The sequence below is a fragment of the Cavia porcellus genome, unplaced genomic scaffold (genome assembly GCF_034190915.1).
Source record: "Cavia porcellus strain 051 isolate PalLab524CR breed Dunkin Hartley unplaced genomic scaffold, mCavPor4.1 scaffold_18, whole genome shotgun sequence".
In the NCBI taxonomy this organism is placed as follows: domain Eukaryota; kingdom Metazoa; phylum Chordata; class Mammalia; order Rodentia; family Caviidae; genus Cavia; species Cavia porcellus.
This window is the reverse complement of record NW_026947501.1, coordinates 51968889-51985624: the sequence shown is the minus strand read 5'-3', so window position 1 is coordinate 51985624 and position 16736 is coordinate 51968889. Positions and strand designations below refer to the sequence as shown.

The 16736-nt window shown below is 43.9% G+C and overlaps 2 protein-coding genes across 13 annotated transcripts in view; one reads left to right on the top strand and one right to left on the bottom strand.

The window, feature by feature from the left end:
• LOC100735470 (ADP-ribosyl cyclase/cyclic ADP-ribose hydrolase 2-like) overlaps nt 1–16736 on the top strand; it is a 31078-nt gene that overhangs the window by 8415 nt on the left and 5927 nt on the right. For 2 of the 3 annotated variants that reach the window (XM_063229882.1, XM_063229883.1), the window contains exons 6-8: nt 864–956; nt 3357–3443; nt 11062–11121. In XM_063229882.1, coding sequence (XP_063085952.1) covers nt 864–956; nt 3357–3443; nt 11062–11121 — 240 coding nt within the window. Of the gene's footprint in view, nt 1–863; nt 957–3356; nt 3444–11061; nt 11122–13749; nt 14512–16736 lie in introns of all 3 variants that reach the window. The other variant, XR_010040784.1, reaches the window with a different exon arrangement.
• Nucleotides 9902–16736, bottom strand: part of LOC100735196 (F-box/LRR-repeat protein 5-like) — a 51082-nt gene continuing 44247 nt past the window's right edge. For 3 of the 10 annotated variants that reach the window (XM_063229881.1, XM_063229871.1, XM_063229874.1), the window contains one exon: nt 9902–11967. In XM_063229881.1, the coding sequence (XP_063085951.1) occupies nt 11823–11967 (145 nt within the window). In that variant the 3' untranslated portion in view covers nt 9902–11822. Of the gene's footprint in view, nt 11968–12485; nt 12597–12638; nt 12831–12862; nt 13627–13703; nt 15070–16736 lie in introns of those variants that run through there. The other 7 variants (XM_063229873.1, XM_063229872.1, XR_010040782.1 and 4 more) reach the window with 7 other exon arrangements.

Below are 16736 nucleotides of genomic sequence, written 5' to 3'. Positions count from 1 at the left end.
TCAGCTTCGCCACTGAGACTGTGGACCTCGTGAGCACTGTTGTGTTTCTGGGTTGTATCTCAAATGAGGGGAATTTCGCCTTCAATGGGTTTATTTGCAAGTAAGCACCTTTATTAGTCATGACAGAAGTGACAGATATTGGTACTGTAGCAGGTATATTTAACTAGTTAGCTCAGAGCACTGTGATACTTAATGGTGCCTGAATCAATGTAGTTTAATCAATGGTTTGTGCTTCGAATGGTTGCAGAAGTGAGGCAATCTGAACTAGGGATGACACAGGAGTGAAGGAATGCTGTCACATTTCAGGCTTACCTGTTGAAGCAGGGTGGATGTTCATTTCACAGCTGGGTTGTGTGAGGGCCGCAGTGAGGAGACCGCTGCATTATTTTAGGAGGCCCCCAGTCCATCCCACTGACACCTGTTAACAGCAACGTCTTTGGTGATAATGGGGATGGATTCCTTCATTGGATTTGGGCCTTTCATGCTAACGCTTCTGATATTAATTAAATGTGCCTTGAAAAAAAAAGTTAGGAAACAATCCCTTTTGAAAAGCAGCTGGCAAATCAACTAAAAATGAAAAGAGAAAGAATCATCTTGCTATAGAACAGTGATGACCAACTTTTGGAGACCGAGAGCCAGTACTGCGACCCCACGCCCACTCCCTGGTCACAGAGTCTCAGCTCTGAAATGAAGCCTGAAAATCTAATGCTTGACTGCTGGGGTAATTTGATTCCCATGGTGACAGAGAGGGAACGGGTGGCATAGGTTTTCCAGTGCTTAGAACTGTTAGCAATGTTTTTCCAGGCTGGGGCCTGGGGATGCACTGCAAAGGGCAAAAACAAAAATGACTCCCTTTGTCTCTGTTTTTTTGCAGATTTTGAAATTCCATACCTGCAGAAGGATAAAGTCACACAAATTGAAATCTGGGTCATGCATGATATTGAGGGACCTAATGTGTAAGTCTTGGTGCCATCCATGAGGATGATCATGTTTTTCTTGGATATGGTATAGTTACGTCCACTTTCTACTTTCAGTTTGGGGGAAATGCCAGTCTTCTATTTCTGGTGGGGTTGATAATGAGGGCCACAGGCCTAGCATTCTAGGAGTGCCACTAGGCAGTTTTGATCCCAGAGGGAAAACCTCCTTTATCCTGCCAGGGAGTGCAGGGTTTGTTTCTGAGTGACTTGGGCAGCTTTGGATAGGCAAGTTCCTTGTGCATATGTGAGGTTCAAAGCCAGTTCCTCTTTCTGGTCATTTGAAACCCTAAAACCCTTATCAGGCTCTTTAGAATCCGCCCAAGGACTCCATGATGAAGGTTTTATTCTCACTGAATAATCAACCACACCACTGGGTCTCAGATAACCTGGGGAAGAAAGTTTTAAGATTTGTATCTTTCTGCAAAACTTCTTGAGTTTATGTATAAGTGCAAGCTGAACTCGTGTCTCTCTCCCATAAAGGGCATTTCAGGCACAAATGGAAGACCAGATAAGTTAAATCTATTTGGTTCAGAAATGTTCAATGAGACCATGGCCTGAAGGAGCCGAAGTGAGGCTCTGGCTGCAAGCTGAGGCCGTGGTCTTCAGAGCACTGATGCTCCATGGAGGAGAGAATTGCCCAAACCCAGGAGCATATGTGCCATTACATATGTGTCCCTAGAGAAGCCAGCATATCTGTTCCCTGCCTCCTCTGTGACTCACCATATCATGGGTGTTATTTTCTTTAGTTCTTGGGCAATGGACTGCAGTGAATGTGAAAACTGCATATTACTCAAGTTCTACTAAGATTAGCATTTCCCCTTTCTGAAGACAAATGATACTGATGTGTGAGAAATCCACGGTGGTGTTCTTATTTTTTGGGAGAAACTGTTCTTGGAATAGAAGTTAGGCTTTCCTATTTTTTTACATGTGTCTATTAGAGAAAGTTTGATCTTTGACATTACCTGCAGTGACCAGTAAGAAATTGCAATTTTTCATCATCGTAGTTCATCATGTCTGCTGAGGGAGAATTTACACAACGGGTCAGAATACCCGCTTGGAAGTTTAATCCACAGGTTAAACAGAGTTGCAGGTCATGAGCCAAAAAGGTAGGGGTGTTGGGCTGCTCAGATTTTAGGAATAACAGGAGCTCATAGTCAATAAAATAGTGTTGTAGTAGGAATTATTGCTAAATAGATGTTAGCTACTCTTATGAGAAAAAAGTAATTGAAACGAAATCACAGGGCCAGGGATGTAGCTCAGTGGTCCAGCAGCTGCTTGGCCAGCACAATATCCTGAGTTTGATTCCAGTTACCAAACAACAAAACAAAACACCAAACTGAATGAAATTGCTAGTGTTGTGCTTTGTGACCATTATTGACCGCAAGAAGATTATTGACACTCAAGGACTGCTATCTATAACAGTCCATCTGGTCACCAAAGTGGCCATTAAGTGACTAATAAACAGGAAGCATGGACAGTGGTGGGTTCAATGATAGACCAGGGGATGATCCATGTCCTGTGGAAGAGGACAGTGAGGGAGAGGTTTCATCCTGCTACTCAGAATGCTGGGCAATCTCAAACCCATGAATCATTTGTTCTGGGAATTTCCCCCTTAACAATTTTTGGGCCAGAGTTAACTATGTATAACAAAAATCAGCATAGCAAAAGTGTGGATAAGTGTGTGCTACGGTGCATGTGAGTGTTGGCAGCAGCTCTCTCTAGGGATGTGGGATGGGAGATTTGGAGTAAGTGCTGCTTTTCCTCTATTTTCCAGTACTCAGAAGGTGTACTGGTTTTTAATTCACTGCAGGTTGTTAATTCACTGTAGGTCACAGCCTTATTCATGCAGCCCCTGGGCTACACCACCGGCCCATGTTTCTGGGTGGGAAATGCTACCTTTAGGAATGTTGCTTAGATTAACAGATATAGGCATGTAAAATTGATCTAAACAGAGGAGTATTAACTGTTCTTTTCTAATAACGAATACAATGCGTAGCATTAGTCAGTTTAGCTATCATATATATGCAAAAATTTATGTCTTTTCCTTTTCTCTTTCTTCTTCCCTCCTTTTCCTTATTCTAATTACTTTTGATCTGTGAGCAGTTTCTTACCCTTACACAGGATTCATTGTAGGTTCTGGGTAATGTTGCCTGGACTCCAGCAGCTCAGCCTCACACCTGGTGTTGTGTCTTCAGAGCGCCCCCTCTCAGACGCTGCGCATTCACTGGAAACTGTACTTTTTGGACCAGAGACTTTCCCAGGTTGCCTCTAAGAGGTGTTCTACAGAAACGTTCAGCTTGGAGTCAGCCTCTTCTTCTCCCTTGTCCTCTTCTCCTCCTTTTGTTTATTCACTGCTGATAACTTGTTTTTCTGTTTTAGGGAGTCCTGTGGTGAGGGCAGCGTGAAGATCCTGGAGGAGAGATTGAAGGCCATGGGGTTCCAGTACCGCTGTGTTAATGACCACCAGTAGGTGACCCTGCACGTGACCAGGGTGCACTCAGGGGCAGGGTGATGATGGAGTTTGAAGTCATTTTGCTGGGCAGCAGTTGCAGAGCCCATGAGCTCAAGCCTCCTTGTTGCCTCCAGAAGAGTGGGCAGAGAGGACCTTCTGGTTCCAGTTCCACGAAGCCAGAGCTTCGTCCTGGGCCCAGCCCACTTCAGAGTCAATTTTAATGACAGTTCAAGACAGAACACTTTATTGTTTGTCCAAATTGTTTTCTCCTCCCTTTGCTTACTGTAGAGTAACCAAGGAACAGAAATGTGTTTCTTGAGTCTCTGGATCCCTGTGGGGTCCTCTTCTATAACAGGCATAAAGTGTGAGTTTGATAGAATACAGACAGATGCAATGAGACTGACCATAAACCAGTAAGTTCATAATAGCTCCATTTCTTTTTCCTTTTTTGTACTGGGAATTGAACTCAGGACCTTATGTTTATCAGGCAGGCATTTCTTGAGGGTGTTATGAACAGGCCCTTTGTATCCTTACACTCAGGTATCATGTGTGGCCCTTCCTATTTCTTGGACAGAAGAAGGGTGGCTTGTCAGTAGGGAACTGGTTCTTACAATGTGTATCATAGGGACAGCTCTGCATCACAGTGATCAGCTGTTTCTCTGAGATAGAAGTAACAGAAACTGAGTTAAACTGGAGGTTACTTGGGCAACAGAAAAACAAAAACAGAAGCATACTGCCAGTTTATAGCATCAGGGAACCAACATCATTTTATATCCTGGGAGGGGAGCATTTTCTATTTTATTTCCCCCTCTTCAGTACCTCTGCGAATCTTTGCCTTTTGGAATTTGATAGAGTTTATATGAATTGAGATAAACCAAGTAAGCTAATTAAGTACATAAGACTCAACTAGGAGTAGTAGCTTTATGGCTGTCAGTGATCCTAGGATGGGTCCTAACCAAGATTCTCAACATTGGAAAGTTTCTCACCACGAGTATGTGGCTTGTCTTTCCTATGCTCTTTTCTAGTCTCTCTCAAGTGACCATCTATAAATCAAGGGCCTGTCAGTTCTGTAACATTATTTTGGCAAGAGTTAATCTGACCCTGGAGTATGTCCAGTGCACCTTGGAAACTTGTCACATCTTGGTCAGTTTGCTCAGCTAACTGTAGAATAAGGAGGACCGTATTGAATTGCTGCTATTCTCTTGGGGTAACTATCTGCAGAGCTAAGGCAAAGGTCACAGCCAGCAGAAGAATGGGAAACAAAATCCAAGTTTGACAATATAATATCAGGTATATTTATAAGCTGAAGTGGAAGCAAGGATTGGGGTAAGAAATTTGAAAAGCTGCAAAAATCAAGGGAAAGTCACACATTCACCTATGGAACACTCCCATGAACAGTGTCCTTGAGGTTCAGTCATGCATAGATTGGTCAGCCTCTGGAGTTACCAGAGTAGGGCTTTGAGTGCATTGTTTGCTCAGAGTGAGCTTCAGAGGAGCTGTCTGGTCTGGATAGATTCTCCAGCAATTGTCTGGCTGGGCCCTTTTACCTCTGGAATATTGGATCTAAGGCTGAATTTCTCAAATTTTAAGAGCTGCAGAGGTAGTTAGTATGACCATGTATGGTCTCTTCCATGTAGGTTATAGAAATTCCTTTTTTCAATTTTTGATCCATATCATGTTGTCTTTGTTATATATGTGTGTAGAGGTGTCTGCAGGTTCTTTTAGTTAAATATTTATGGAGCCTTCAAGGACTTTTCTAATTGCACAGGCTGTCCCTGTAGGGTTATGTTACCTAATTGGCAGGAGTCTCCATGGAAGATAATAGGTGGTGGTCTTCCATATAAGATTTCTAAGGGTGTGTCTCCAGTGCATTTGGTTGAACTTTTCATGCTGAATAACACCCTGGAGAGTAAGTCAACCCATGGGATGTGTGTTTCCTGGTGATATTTGGTATGAATTTACTTTAAAGTTCTGTTTATTTTCTCAGCTTTTATAGAGTTTGTTGCCTGTGTGCTGTAGGTAGTTTTCATTTAATCTTTAATAGTTCTGCTAGTCTGAGTTTCCACAAATGTAGGCCCATTGTCTTTGCCAAAGGTCAAGCAGAGGCCATATCTATGAATGGTTTCTTGCAGCAGGGCCCTATAAACTTTTGGTTTCCATAGGGAATTTCTTGGGCCAGCCTGAGTAGGTGTATATAAGCACCAATAGATATCAGTCGCCCTCATAAGGCTTTCCTTCAGTAGTGTCTATTTGTATATCTTCAAAGAGAGATATTTCAGTGTGTTGGATCCCTGGAGAGGGGACTTAGTCTTCTGGATTGGTTTATTTTGAGCACAGATTTAGAATAGTTGCTAGACAGTGGAATAGATCCTGATCAGGCATGAGATGCAGTAGTAGGAACCCAGGAGCTCTCTCACGTCTACTTTTCATTTATGAGTTAGATTGTGGTGACTTTGATCCCAGGCGTAGGCCACCTTTGTGGGAAAACGGGGTATTAGTCCATTTGTGGCTCTCTGTTGTTTTGGTCAGTCATCTTTTTATTTTGTATAAATAGGAAATTGAGTTTTGATTACCATCACAGTGTCAGGCAGGATGTCCATTAGAAGTTCTAGGCTTACTTGTATGGTATTTTCATGCCAGGGTGCTCCTTTAACAGTGATTTTCCAGACAACAGCAGGAAGCAGTAGATCTTTCCATTTTCAGACAAATTGAGTGCTTGTATGAGGTCTCATAGTTTAGTTCACTGTGAAGCCCATCCCTGAGAGAAGGTTTTGGCCATAAGAACTTTGTCCCAAGTGATCACAGAATAATAAACTGCATGTACTCAGCCTCTCTCAGGGAGTTCTTCTTTACATCTGGTTGGCTGAGAAAAGCTCTTCAGTTATTGCCAGGCAGTCATGGTCTGGAGGGCCCAGCTTGGTGAGTAGGTACATGGCAGGATTGAGTGATTTTATTGCCACAGGTATCAGGTGAGAGTTTTTGCATAAGTGCAGATCCGTTGACTTGAGTTCTGAACTGGGCTTTTCCAATTAAAGGTGAAGAGGGGTTGGCTGACAGAAGCCAATTAAAGGCTAAAGAGGCATCCTTAGGTCCAAGCAGGAGTATCAGAAGGCTGTAGATGGCAGAAGACTGAGGAGAGTATAAGAGTTTTAGACTGCAGGATAGAGGGCAGCAGTGGTGACACTGACAGCTCAGTGGTCCTAAACTGAATGATATTCCATGTTGGGTTTCTTTACAGGCAAAAGAGTGAAATCTAGTAGTTCTGAAGCTTCTGGATATATTTTTTAATTCTTAATTGAGTCTCTTGTGGCATAGGATACTGTTTGATGCAGATTCCCCCAGGATGATGTTTCACAATCAGAAGCAGGTGGTTTATGGATCAAATTCAAGGAAAGATAGTCTTGAACTGGAAGGGGCAGAGAAACAGACTCTCCCAGAGAGAAGATGATAGGAACTTGTGAGAGTCACCCCTAAAGTAGTAGATGAGTTCTCAAAACCTGTGTGGCAATTAAATCCAAGGGAGTTGGCCTTCTCCTATCTCAGGGACCTTCATTCAAAGGCAAAGAGTAGTTGGCTTATGGGAGCAACCCACAAGTAGGAGAAGGCATCTTTTAAATGTACACATGTAAACCAGGTGACATCTTGAAGTATCAGTTCAAGAATGGTGTATGGGTTGGGAACCACAGTGTGAAAGGTGATGGTGGCATTGTTGATGGCATGAAAATCTTGCACTGGCTGCTAATTCACACTGGGTTTCTTTATCAGGAGCAGAGGAACATTCCAAGGTGACAGTTTATCAGGATCCCAATAGTGGATCCTGAACTGCTTTAGTGCCTGATGTCTGTTTGTGCTCCCTGTGATGTGGGATATTGTCTAACAACAGTGGGGGTTGTGGCGGGGTCGAATTAAATCACTACAGGAGCATGGTTGATGATTAGGTCCAACAGTGAGTCTTTGGCTCATACCTCTTGGAGGAGAGTTTTCAGAATTTCAGGTTTATGATTATTTGTCTGAGGCTGAGGAGGCTTCCTTCTTCTTCTTCTCAGAGAACAGTCAGTGTCATGGTTTATGTCTGTGGCCCCCAGGCCTCATGAGTTTGCATTGTGCATTTGTGATGGTTCATTGTCTAGTGCTTGGATTGATGGTGTCAGTGCTCCACTCACATGGGGGTGGAGCCAGGATGTGATGTAATGGCAGGAAGAAGGTGTGTCTTGCTCTTTGCTGGTTTCTGCTTGCTGTTTTACAGCCGCCATGAACTGTGGACTAGCCATGCTTGCCTGCCTTGGAGCCAACTGAGTATGGACTGAAACCTCCAAAAACTGTAAGAAATAAACCTTTCCTTTCCCAACTTGGGCTTCAGGTATTTTGTCTCAGCAACGAGTAAGAAATAACTAAGACAGTCAGAGTTGGGACAAGTTTTGAAAATGCAGGGTTACAAAAGAAAAGGGAGGCTGAGTAGGCTTGGTGTGAAGTAGAGTGTTGCTCCTACCTTAGAGAAAAAGTCTCTTTTCAGAAGTGTTATGGGGCATTCTGACATATACAGGAACTGATGTTTAAAGAGGTGTCCTCTTAGGCTGCAAGTTTATGCCTGGCAAAAGGGATCAAGAGTCCTAGTTGTGCTGGTAATGGTAGCCTTTTTCTGACAGAAGGACAATAGGTTAGCTAACTACAAAGTGTTCTATTTCAGAAAAATCATAGGTTGGTGCCCCAATATGGACGTGGACTGTGGGCTCCCAGTGATCCAGGTGAAGAAGGGAGCCCAGTCTAGTGTAGATGGAACCAGTCAGATTGATGAAAAGGCTGTTATTTGATCAAGGTTGAAGCTTTTGAGAGTTTTTATCTTTTAGTCTGTATGAGTATTTTAAAATGTGTTTATAGCCCTTACATCTTGCATATTGATGTTTGGCCAGAGGGTAAGGTTGTCTTTCAGACCAGATTTTCTTGTAGATACAGCTACTTTTTGTGCATGAAGACTGCATTTCCCATCTGTAAATTTTCTGGGGCCTTATGGTCAAAAGGCGTGTAGACCCTGTAAGCTTGGCAGAGTCTCTCATTAAAAAGACCTTTTATCAAGCTTCAGGATAACAGTAGTAACTTTTGACATATTGATGGGCTGCTTGTGCCCCTCTTTGAGGCCTTTGAGGAGCACTTGACTGGATTGCTTTGTTTCTTTTTGCTGGTGTGTTATTTTGGCAAGGCCCCTTTGGGAAAGCCTTGACAACCCATTCTCCAGGTCTGACAGTTTATCTCTCCCTTTAACCAGTTTTTCTCTCTGAAAAATTTGGAAACATTTCTGTGTTGAACAGAATTGGAGTTGCTCATAATGATCCCAACTGGGTGTTATATGATGTCATCTGACAGAATAGGCATGTAAGGGTAACATTAAAACAGAAGGCTCCAGGGGGCCTTGGTGGCTGAACACAGGAAATGACTGACTGGATTCTTCAGTGTTGGGAACAGAGAGGCACACTGCCATAGTATCAGAAGAACTGGTCCAGGGCTGGCAGCAGAAGCACCATTGACTGAAACTGGTTCATTAGGCTGGAGGTAGAGGCATCAGGAGCAGGAGAAGGAGTAGAAGGACTACCCAGTGAAACTGGAGGTTCTGGCAGCAGCTGCAGTGGGCAGTAAGGGGTGATACATCTGCTAAGGAAGAATCCTCAGGAAGAATGGGTCTTTGTTCAGGTTCAGGGAATTGATTTGGTTTCATTCAGCAGTCCTCAAAAAATATTTTTAGCACACATTCCAGAATTATAAGCTTTGACTAATTAGATCCTGTGCTGACTCCCTACACATATGTGATGTGCCCTTGAGCAGAGTTGCAACAGACAAAGGGTGGATGCCCCTCAGAGAGAGGCCATTCAGGTGCCCACCTGGATGCATGTCTTTTGGCAATTTAGGACCATCTGGACTAAGGAGAAACTCATCACTAGGGTCTCCATTATGTCCCTTAGATTCATCCCCAAAACTTCAGGTCAGGACCCATTCAGACTTCATGGTCCCAGGTTACATCGCTGTGGAGCTGCAGAAATGGAATGATCTATGGTATACCCCATCCATGACATTCAGACACACACTCAGCATTCATTCAGAGGCTAAAACAGTAAGGGAAGTCCTTATTCTGAGGAATCTTTATTCTGATGAGAGATTCTGAGTCACTCCATCCAGTGGTATAGGCCTGACTTGGGAGTGGCCCCAGGGTCTCACCTTAGCCAAAGGCAGGACAGGATTCTGTTCCGCCTCTCCCTTTGATCTAGTAAGCCACAGATGTCAAACAGGTTGTCCTCTCTGGTCCCCTTGGGAGACTAAAAATATTTTGGAGGCACACCTTTCTCCTTGATGGGCTGGAGAGTCCTCACTCATTCTGTGGGGGCTATGGTCAGGGACCCAAATGGCCAGCACAGTCAGCCTTACTGGTCACAGAACCAAATGTAACAGCAAAGTTCTGACCAAGAAGTGAGTGATACTGAGGTTTGGAGGCAAGAATCAGGTTTATTTATGCTGGTGGTCCTGACTGGCATTGTTCCTAAAGAAGCCAGGCCCTCAAGGTGTGGGGAGGGAGGGTTTTGTGAGGTTGCAAAGCAGAAGTACAGAAACAGGGTGGCTTGTCATTGGGCACTGGTTCTTACCATGTACATCCTGTGACCAGTCATGCATCTTGGTGATCTGCTGTTTCAGAGTCAGAGGTAAGAGAAACCAAATTAAACTGCCGGTTACTTGGGCTACATAAAAACAGAAACTGAAGAATTTTGGTGGTTTACATTGTGAGGAAACCAACATCATCTTACATCCCTCAGGGGGCATTTTCTGTTATAATACATTTGTGCAGGAGAGGACAGGCCCTCTGGCTTTGAGTCACCTACAAGGATAAAGCCTGGCTCTCCAGTTCTCTACTGTGAGAACTTGGGCAAGTCACTGTGTTCAGCTCTCAGTACTGGAAATTGGAGGTAAAAATAGAACCAGTTGCATTTGGTTGTAGGATTGAATGATATGATCTGTGTGAAATCCTTGATCAAGTTTCTTACTACCAAGCTGGAAGTGCAGGTCAGTAGGAGATGGCTTCCCTAGCATGCACAAAGCTCTGGATTCCACCCCCAACACCACAAATCACTATAAATTTCTTGGCACACATTATAGTAAATGCTCAATAAATAGTAGCTAGTTTTATTATTTTGATTTTTTTCTTCGTGTGTGTGTGTGTGTGTGTGTGTGTGTGTGTGTGACAGTGTCTCTATATAACCCAGGCTGGTGTTGAACTTACGGCAATCTTCCTGCCTCAGCCTCTCAAGTGCTGAGATTACAGGCAAGGACCACCACATTCAGCTTTTAAAAAAGAATATTTTATATGTTCTTCAAGGAGCCAAACTTTGTATCACCAAGATCTTTCAGGTCCACCATAAATGTTTTAGATGTGTTTTTTAATTGCTTTAATGCTGCCAATACGTGCCTGTAATTTCAGCACTCAAGGGGCTGAGGCATGAGGTTAACCACTAGTTTGAGGCCAGCGTGGTTTATGTAATAGTAAGTGCAGCCTGAACTACAGAGTGAGTGTCTGTCTCAAAAATCAAATCAAATCAAATCAAATCAAATCAAGTCAAATCAACACAAAACTCCCTTTTTTTCTTTCTGTAGCCCAGTGAAGCTCTTGATGTGTGTGGACCACAGCGCTCACCCCGACTGTGCCATGAGTTCGTAAGTAAACGTTTTGACTCAGACCTCTTGTCCTTCCTAAGATTCCTTCATGCATAGCTGCTGGTGAAGTGCACTGTGATTTTATGCTATTCCTCAGGTGGAGAAGAGGACAGTAAACATTGTCTCAGGGACTCAAGGGGACAGATTCCCAGTGCCCCAGGAGCCTCACGAGGCCAGGGTGTGTGGGTGGTCTCTGGCCGTGGTGTCACTTAGGTCCACATGGTGTCACTCAGCCTGTCTGGGCACAGCTCATGTGCAGCCACTGCTTCCATGGGGAATTCCTGACAGAGAGATGCAGCCCAGGGGCCTTGTCTCTGGTCTTGGGGGTACGAGGATAGTGCAGCTGGGTGAGGCTTCCAGCTGGTGCTCTGTGGTTTCCATCTCCCCTCATTGGATCACCTTCTTGGTCCTCAGTGACACTGAGGTTTGGAGAGATTAAGGAATCCTTAAGTTCACCCAGAATGGGTATAGCAGTGATGGTGAACACTTCAGAGACCGAGGGTCCAAACTGCAACTCCAAACCACGTATCTACCAGAAAGTAGCAAAGTGCCTCTACTTCCTGCATGCGCTGATATCCGATGCTCGGCAGCTGGGGCGATGCTGGGATGAGGTGGCCTTGTGATGTGGCATGTGTGCCATAGGTTCACTAACATGGGACCAGAACTGGAAGCAACGGCAGCTGAAGTCCCTGTGTCCCTTGCTACACTGGCCGCCCCCAAGGCCGCGTGGACACACACAGCAGGCGTGTAAAGGCCTGGAGGGTCTCTGCCCCTTCTGTTCCTCTTGCTTCAGTGTTTATTTCACTGATTGTTGGAAGATCTATTTTTTGACAGTTTGGCCATTTCCTTAAATGAGAGGAATAAATACTGTTTTTTACCCTTTGGCAAGTATCCTCCACTTTCATTTCATATTGTTTATGGTAATAAAAATTAATAGATAACTTACAAAAGCAAAACCATGAGCAGCAAGTACACAAAACTACTTATTCACTTTTTAGATCCAGTAAGGTATAGTTTCCACCTCAGTTTCTTTCTTTCTTTCTTTTTTTTTTTTACTGGTACTGGGGATTGAACTCACGACCACACGCTTGCAAGGCAGGCCCTTATGCTGCTGAGCTGAATCCCCAGACCCTCCACCTTAGTTTCTAAACAAAGCAATAAATAAATAAGTAAATAAATAAAGCTGTCATGATATCATTGAATATATGTTGGGATTATCAAGTGGTAATATGTTTTGGGAAAACCATTTGACAATAGATGATCAGAATTAGGAATGTATTCAGAACCTTTGAACTGTATCAGCCTTTGGGGGTACTTCTGGTATCCTGTCCTAAAGGAATGATGGACAAATAGATAAAACTTACATGCTCAAAGATGTTCAACAATAAACTGGAGACCCCGGCTGGGCCTAAATACCTGGTGACAAGTGAAGGAATCCACAAAAACATCCACTCATGAAGCAGAACATGTTGTAGCTGTCAAAGACAATGGTTCTATGAAAATATAGAATAATCTATGTTTTAAAAAATTTTTACTCGCTTATCTGATGTAATATTGGCTCCAAATCCGGTTGACAAGGCTGGTGAGGATATGAAAGCACAGGCCCTGAGGTAGTCACCGGGGAGAGGGCATGGCAAGTGTCAGCTCTCTCATCTCGGCTGGAAGCCTGTGGTCCTAAACGCCTCCGCTACAGTAGCAGGAACATTTATCTGCATTTGATTAGACACATTGGAGCAAAGGATTTTTAGTCTGCAAAAGTTTAGAATCAAAGCAGCTGTTGACATTAATTCAATCCATATTATTAATAATTGTGGGGTAAGGGTAGGCACAATCTTGCGTTTTGGTGTTGAATTTATTTGTAAGACTTTAGAGAATTTAGCATATGAGAATAGTGGTTGGATCAGCCCACAGTCTGAACAAACATGCAAGTATTAGCTGATTTGAGACCTGGGAGTCTTAGTTGAAATTTGTCAAGAGAATTTAACTATAGCTTTTAGCCATGTTTGGAGTTGCTAGGTTTACTAGAATCAAATATTTGAGCAGGCTTTGCTTATTTATTTACTTATATTATCTTTTGAGGCAAGGTCTCATTGTGCTGCACAAACTGGCCTTGAACTCACTTGTAGCCCAGGGTAGCCTCAACTCACAGATCATCCTCCTGGTCTGCTTCCTAAGTTCTGGATTATCGGCATGCATCAAAACCCCTGGAAGCTTTGCCTATTTAAAAACAGCTAAAATATTTGTGGAAAATTAATGTAATATTATCAAGCTTAAATTTGCATATTTTAACCTTAAATAACTTTTTCTATAAATATCCAAGGAAATTAAATGAGAAATACCATGAAAAGCTGTCAGGGTCAGGCAAAGTGGTGCCCTGTCACCCCCATACTCTGGGGAACTGAGGCAGGGGGGTTACAAGTTCAAGTCCAGAGTAGGCAATTTAGTAAGATCTTGTCTCAAGACAGTGCATTTTAGGAAAGGCTGGTGATGTATACTGGGAAGGACCTGCAAGTGGGAAAAGCATGTCAGAGTAGAGAAGGTTCATCAACAGAATGACACAATGCACAACTTAAACATAAAGGTGTGTCTGAATTTATAAATTTAATATTAAGAATTAATTATTGGCAGAGGAGGAGCTGGGCGGATCCGGAGTCCCTGCAGAAGCCCGTTCCTTTGTCTGAAGGACTGAATACTTCTGCAAGCAGAGAGGCATCGCAGCTTCCTGAGGCACCTCAGCCTGTGGTGAGTGCCCAGCACAGTCTGCCCAAATCTCAGACTGTTCCGGACCCCCCAGGCTTCTGGGTGCAGTGAAGTGGAGCAGTGGGTTAGAGGCCACTACAGCTGCCTCCCCATCCCCCCCCCCCCCTACACTTGGAAGTCTGCTGAGCTCCTGACGGATGGGCGGGCCTACACTAACCCCCGAGCCCAGCCGCACCTAGCCATCTCCTGCAGAGGAGGAGCTGGGCGGATCCGGAGTCCCTGCAGAAGCCCGTTCCTTTGTCTGAAGGACTGAATACTTCTGCAAGCAGAGAGGCATCGCAGCTTCCTGAGGCACCTCAGCCTGTGGTGAGTGCCCAGCACAGTCTGCCCAAATCTCAGACTGTTCCGGACCCCCCAGGCTTCTGGGTGCAGTGAAGTGGAGCAGTGGGTTAGAGGCCACTACAGCTGCCTCCCCATCCCCCCCCCCCCCTACACTTGGAAGTCTGCTGAGCTCCTGACGGATGGGCGGGCCTACACTAACCCCCGAGCCCAGCCGCACCTAGCCATCTCCTGCAGAGGAGGAGCTGGGCGGATCCGGAGTCCCTGCAGAAGCCCGTTCCTTTGTCTGAAGGACTGAATACTTCTGCAAGCAGAGAGGCATCGCAGCTTCCTGAGGCACCTCAGCCTGTGGTGAGTGCCCAGCACAGTCTGCCCAAATCTCAGACTGTTCCGGACCCCCCAGGCTTCTGGGTGCAGAGAAGTGGAACAGTGGGTTAGAGGCCACTACAGCTGCCCCCCCCCCCCCCCCCCGGCTACACTTGGAAGTCTGCTGAGCTCCTGACGGATGGGCGGGCCTACACTAACCCCCGAGCCCAGCCGCGCCTAGCCATCTGCCTGCAGAGGAGGAGCTGGGCGGATCTGGAGTGCCTGCAGAAGTCCCTTCCTTTGCCTAGAGGACTGTGGATATCTCTGCAAGCAGGGAGGGATCACAGGCTCCTGAGGCACTGTGGCCTGTGGAGAGCACCCTAACCCGGCTGCAATTGAAGAGCTGTGGATCTTCCAAGGGGCAGGTGGGCGCACAGTGTCCCTGAGGCCCAGCTTGTCTGGAACTGCGGAGTTCTGAGCAGGCAGAGGAGGGACACTGGTTCTGCAGGCCCAATGGCTTGGGGTAGTGCGGTGTCAGAGGCTCAGTAGCTCCAAGCATAGAAGGGGATTTTCAACAGATCCTGAGGAAGCTTTCAAATAACACTTGAAACACAGAAATATACAAAATGACAAAACGAAAGACCAAATTACAACCTCAAACCTCCAGCCCATCTCAGGAACCCCTAGGAGCAATGTATATAGAAGAAAATATATCCCATCCACCTCATATATCGGACATAATAGCTACTGAAGTTGACAAACAACTCCAGGAAGCTTTAAAGAAATTCAAACTCGAAATAATCTCCCAGATAAAAGAAGAAATGATAAAAGAAATGAAAGAGATTCTAAATATATCTAAAGAAAACACAGATAAAAAATTGGAGGAACTAAACAAAAAGATAGAATCCCTAGACGAGCAATATAAGAAACAAACAGAATACATAATGCAGATGCACAGAGATATACAGGAAATAAAAAACTCCACTGAAAGTTGTAAAAACCGCCTTAATGAAAGTGAAGATAGAATTTCAGACCTTGAAGACATGATTGCAGCTAGTGAACAGGAAAGGAAAGATCTTTTGAAAATAACAAGGAATCAGGAAACAACAATTCAACAACTGCAAGACGATGCAAAGAAGAATAACATAAGAATGATAGGGATTAATGAAAGAGAGGGAGACAACATAAAGGATGTCAAGCGGATATTTAGAGAAGTAATAGCTGAAAATTTCCCAAGCATGAGATCAGAAACTGACATCAAGATCAGTGAAGCATATAGAACTCCAAACACTCATAACCAAAATAAAACTACACCCAGACATATAATAATCACCATCCCAGAAATCCAACACAAGAATAGATTACTAAAAGCTGTCAGAGAGAAAAGACAGATCACTTATAAAGGAAAACCTATCAGAATCACAGCAGACTTCTCAGCACAAACGATAAAGTCAAGAAGAGCATGGAGTGAAATATTCCAGATCCTAAAGCAAAATGATTTCCAACCAAGACTGATATATCCTGCAAAACTATCATTCAAAATAGATGGTGCAATACGATACTTCCATGACAAAGAACAGCTGAAGAACTTCATGAACACCAAACCGACCCTGCAAAAAATATTGAAAGACAGTTTAGATACACAAAGGAAAAAACCACTAAGCAAAGCAAATAATTAAACAGAACAGAAAGATAAAGATGCAACAGCAGAGAGATAACATTCCTACAATTAACCAGCATTTAACAGTAATAACCATTAATGTAAATGGTCTCAATGCACCAATCAAAAGAAACAGACTAGCAGAATGGATCAAGAAACAAAATCCAACCATATGCTGTTTACAGGAAACCCATCTAACCCAGAAGGATACTCACAGACTGAAAGTCAAAGGATGGAAAACAATTCTTCATGCAGCAGGAATCCAGAAAAAGGCAGGAGTAGCCATTCTGTTTGCAGACAACGTGAACTTTAAACCAACAATGACCATAAAGGACAAAGAAGGTCACTACATACTTGTAAGGGGAAAACTCCAAGAGGAAGAGATAACGATCTTAAATATATACGCACCAAACTCCAGAGCACCAAGTTATATAAAACAATTATTAACAGAAATGAAAACTCAAATTATCAGTAACACAATTGTAACAGGAGACCTTAATATGCCATTGACACCAAGGGACAGATCAACCAGACAGAAAATGAGCAAAGAAATAACAGAACTGAATCATACCTGTGAACAAATGGGTTTGATAGACATATACAGGATGTT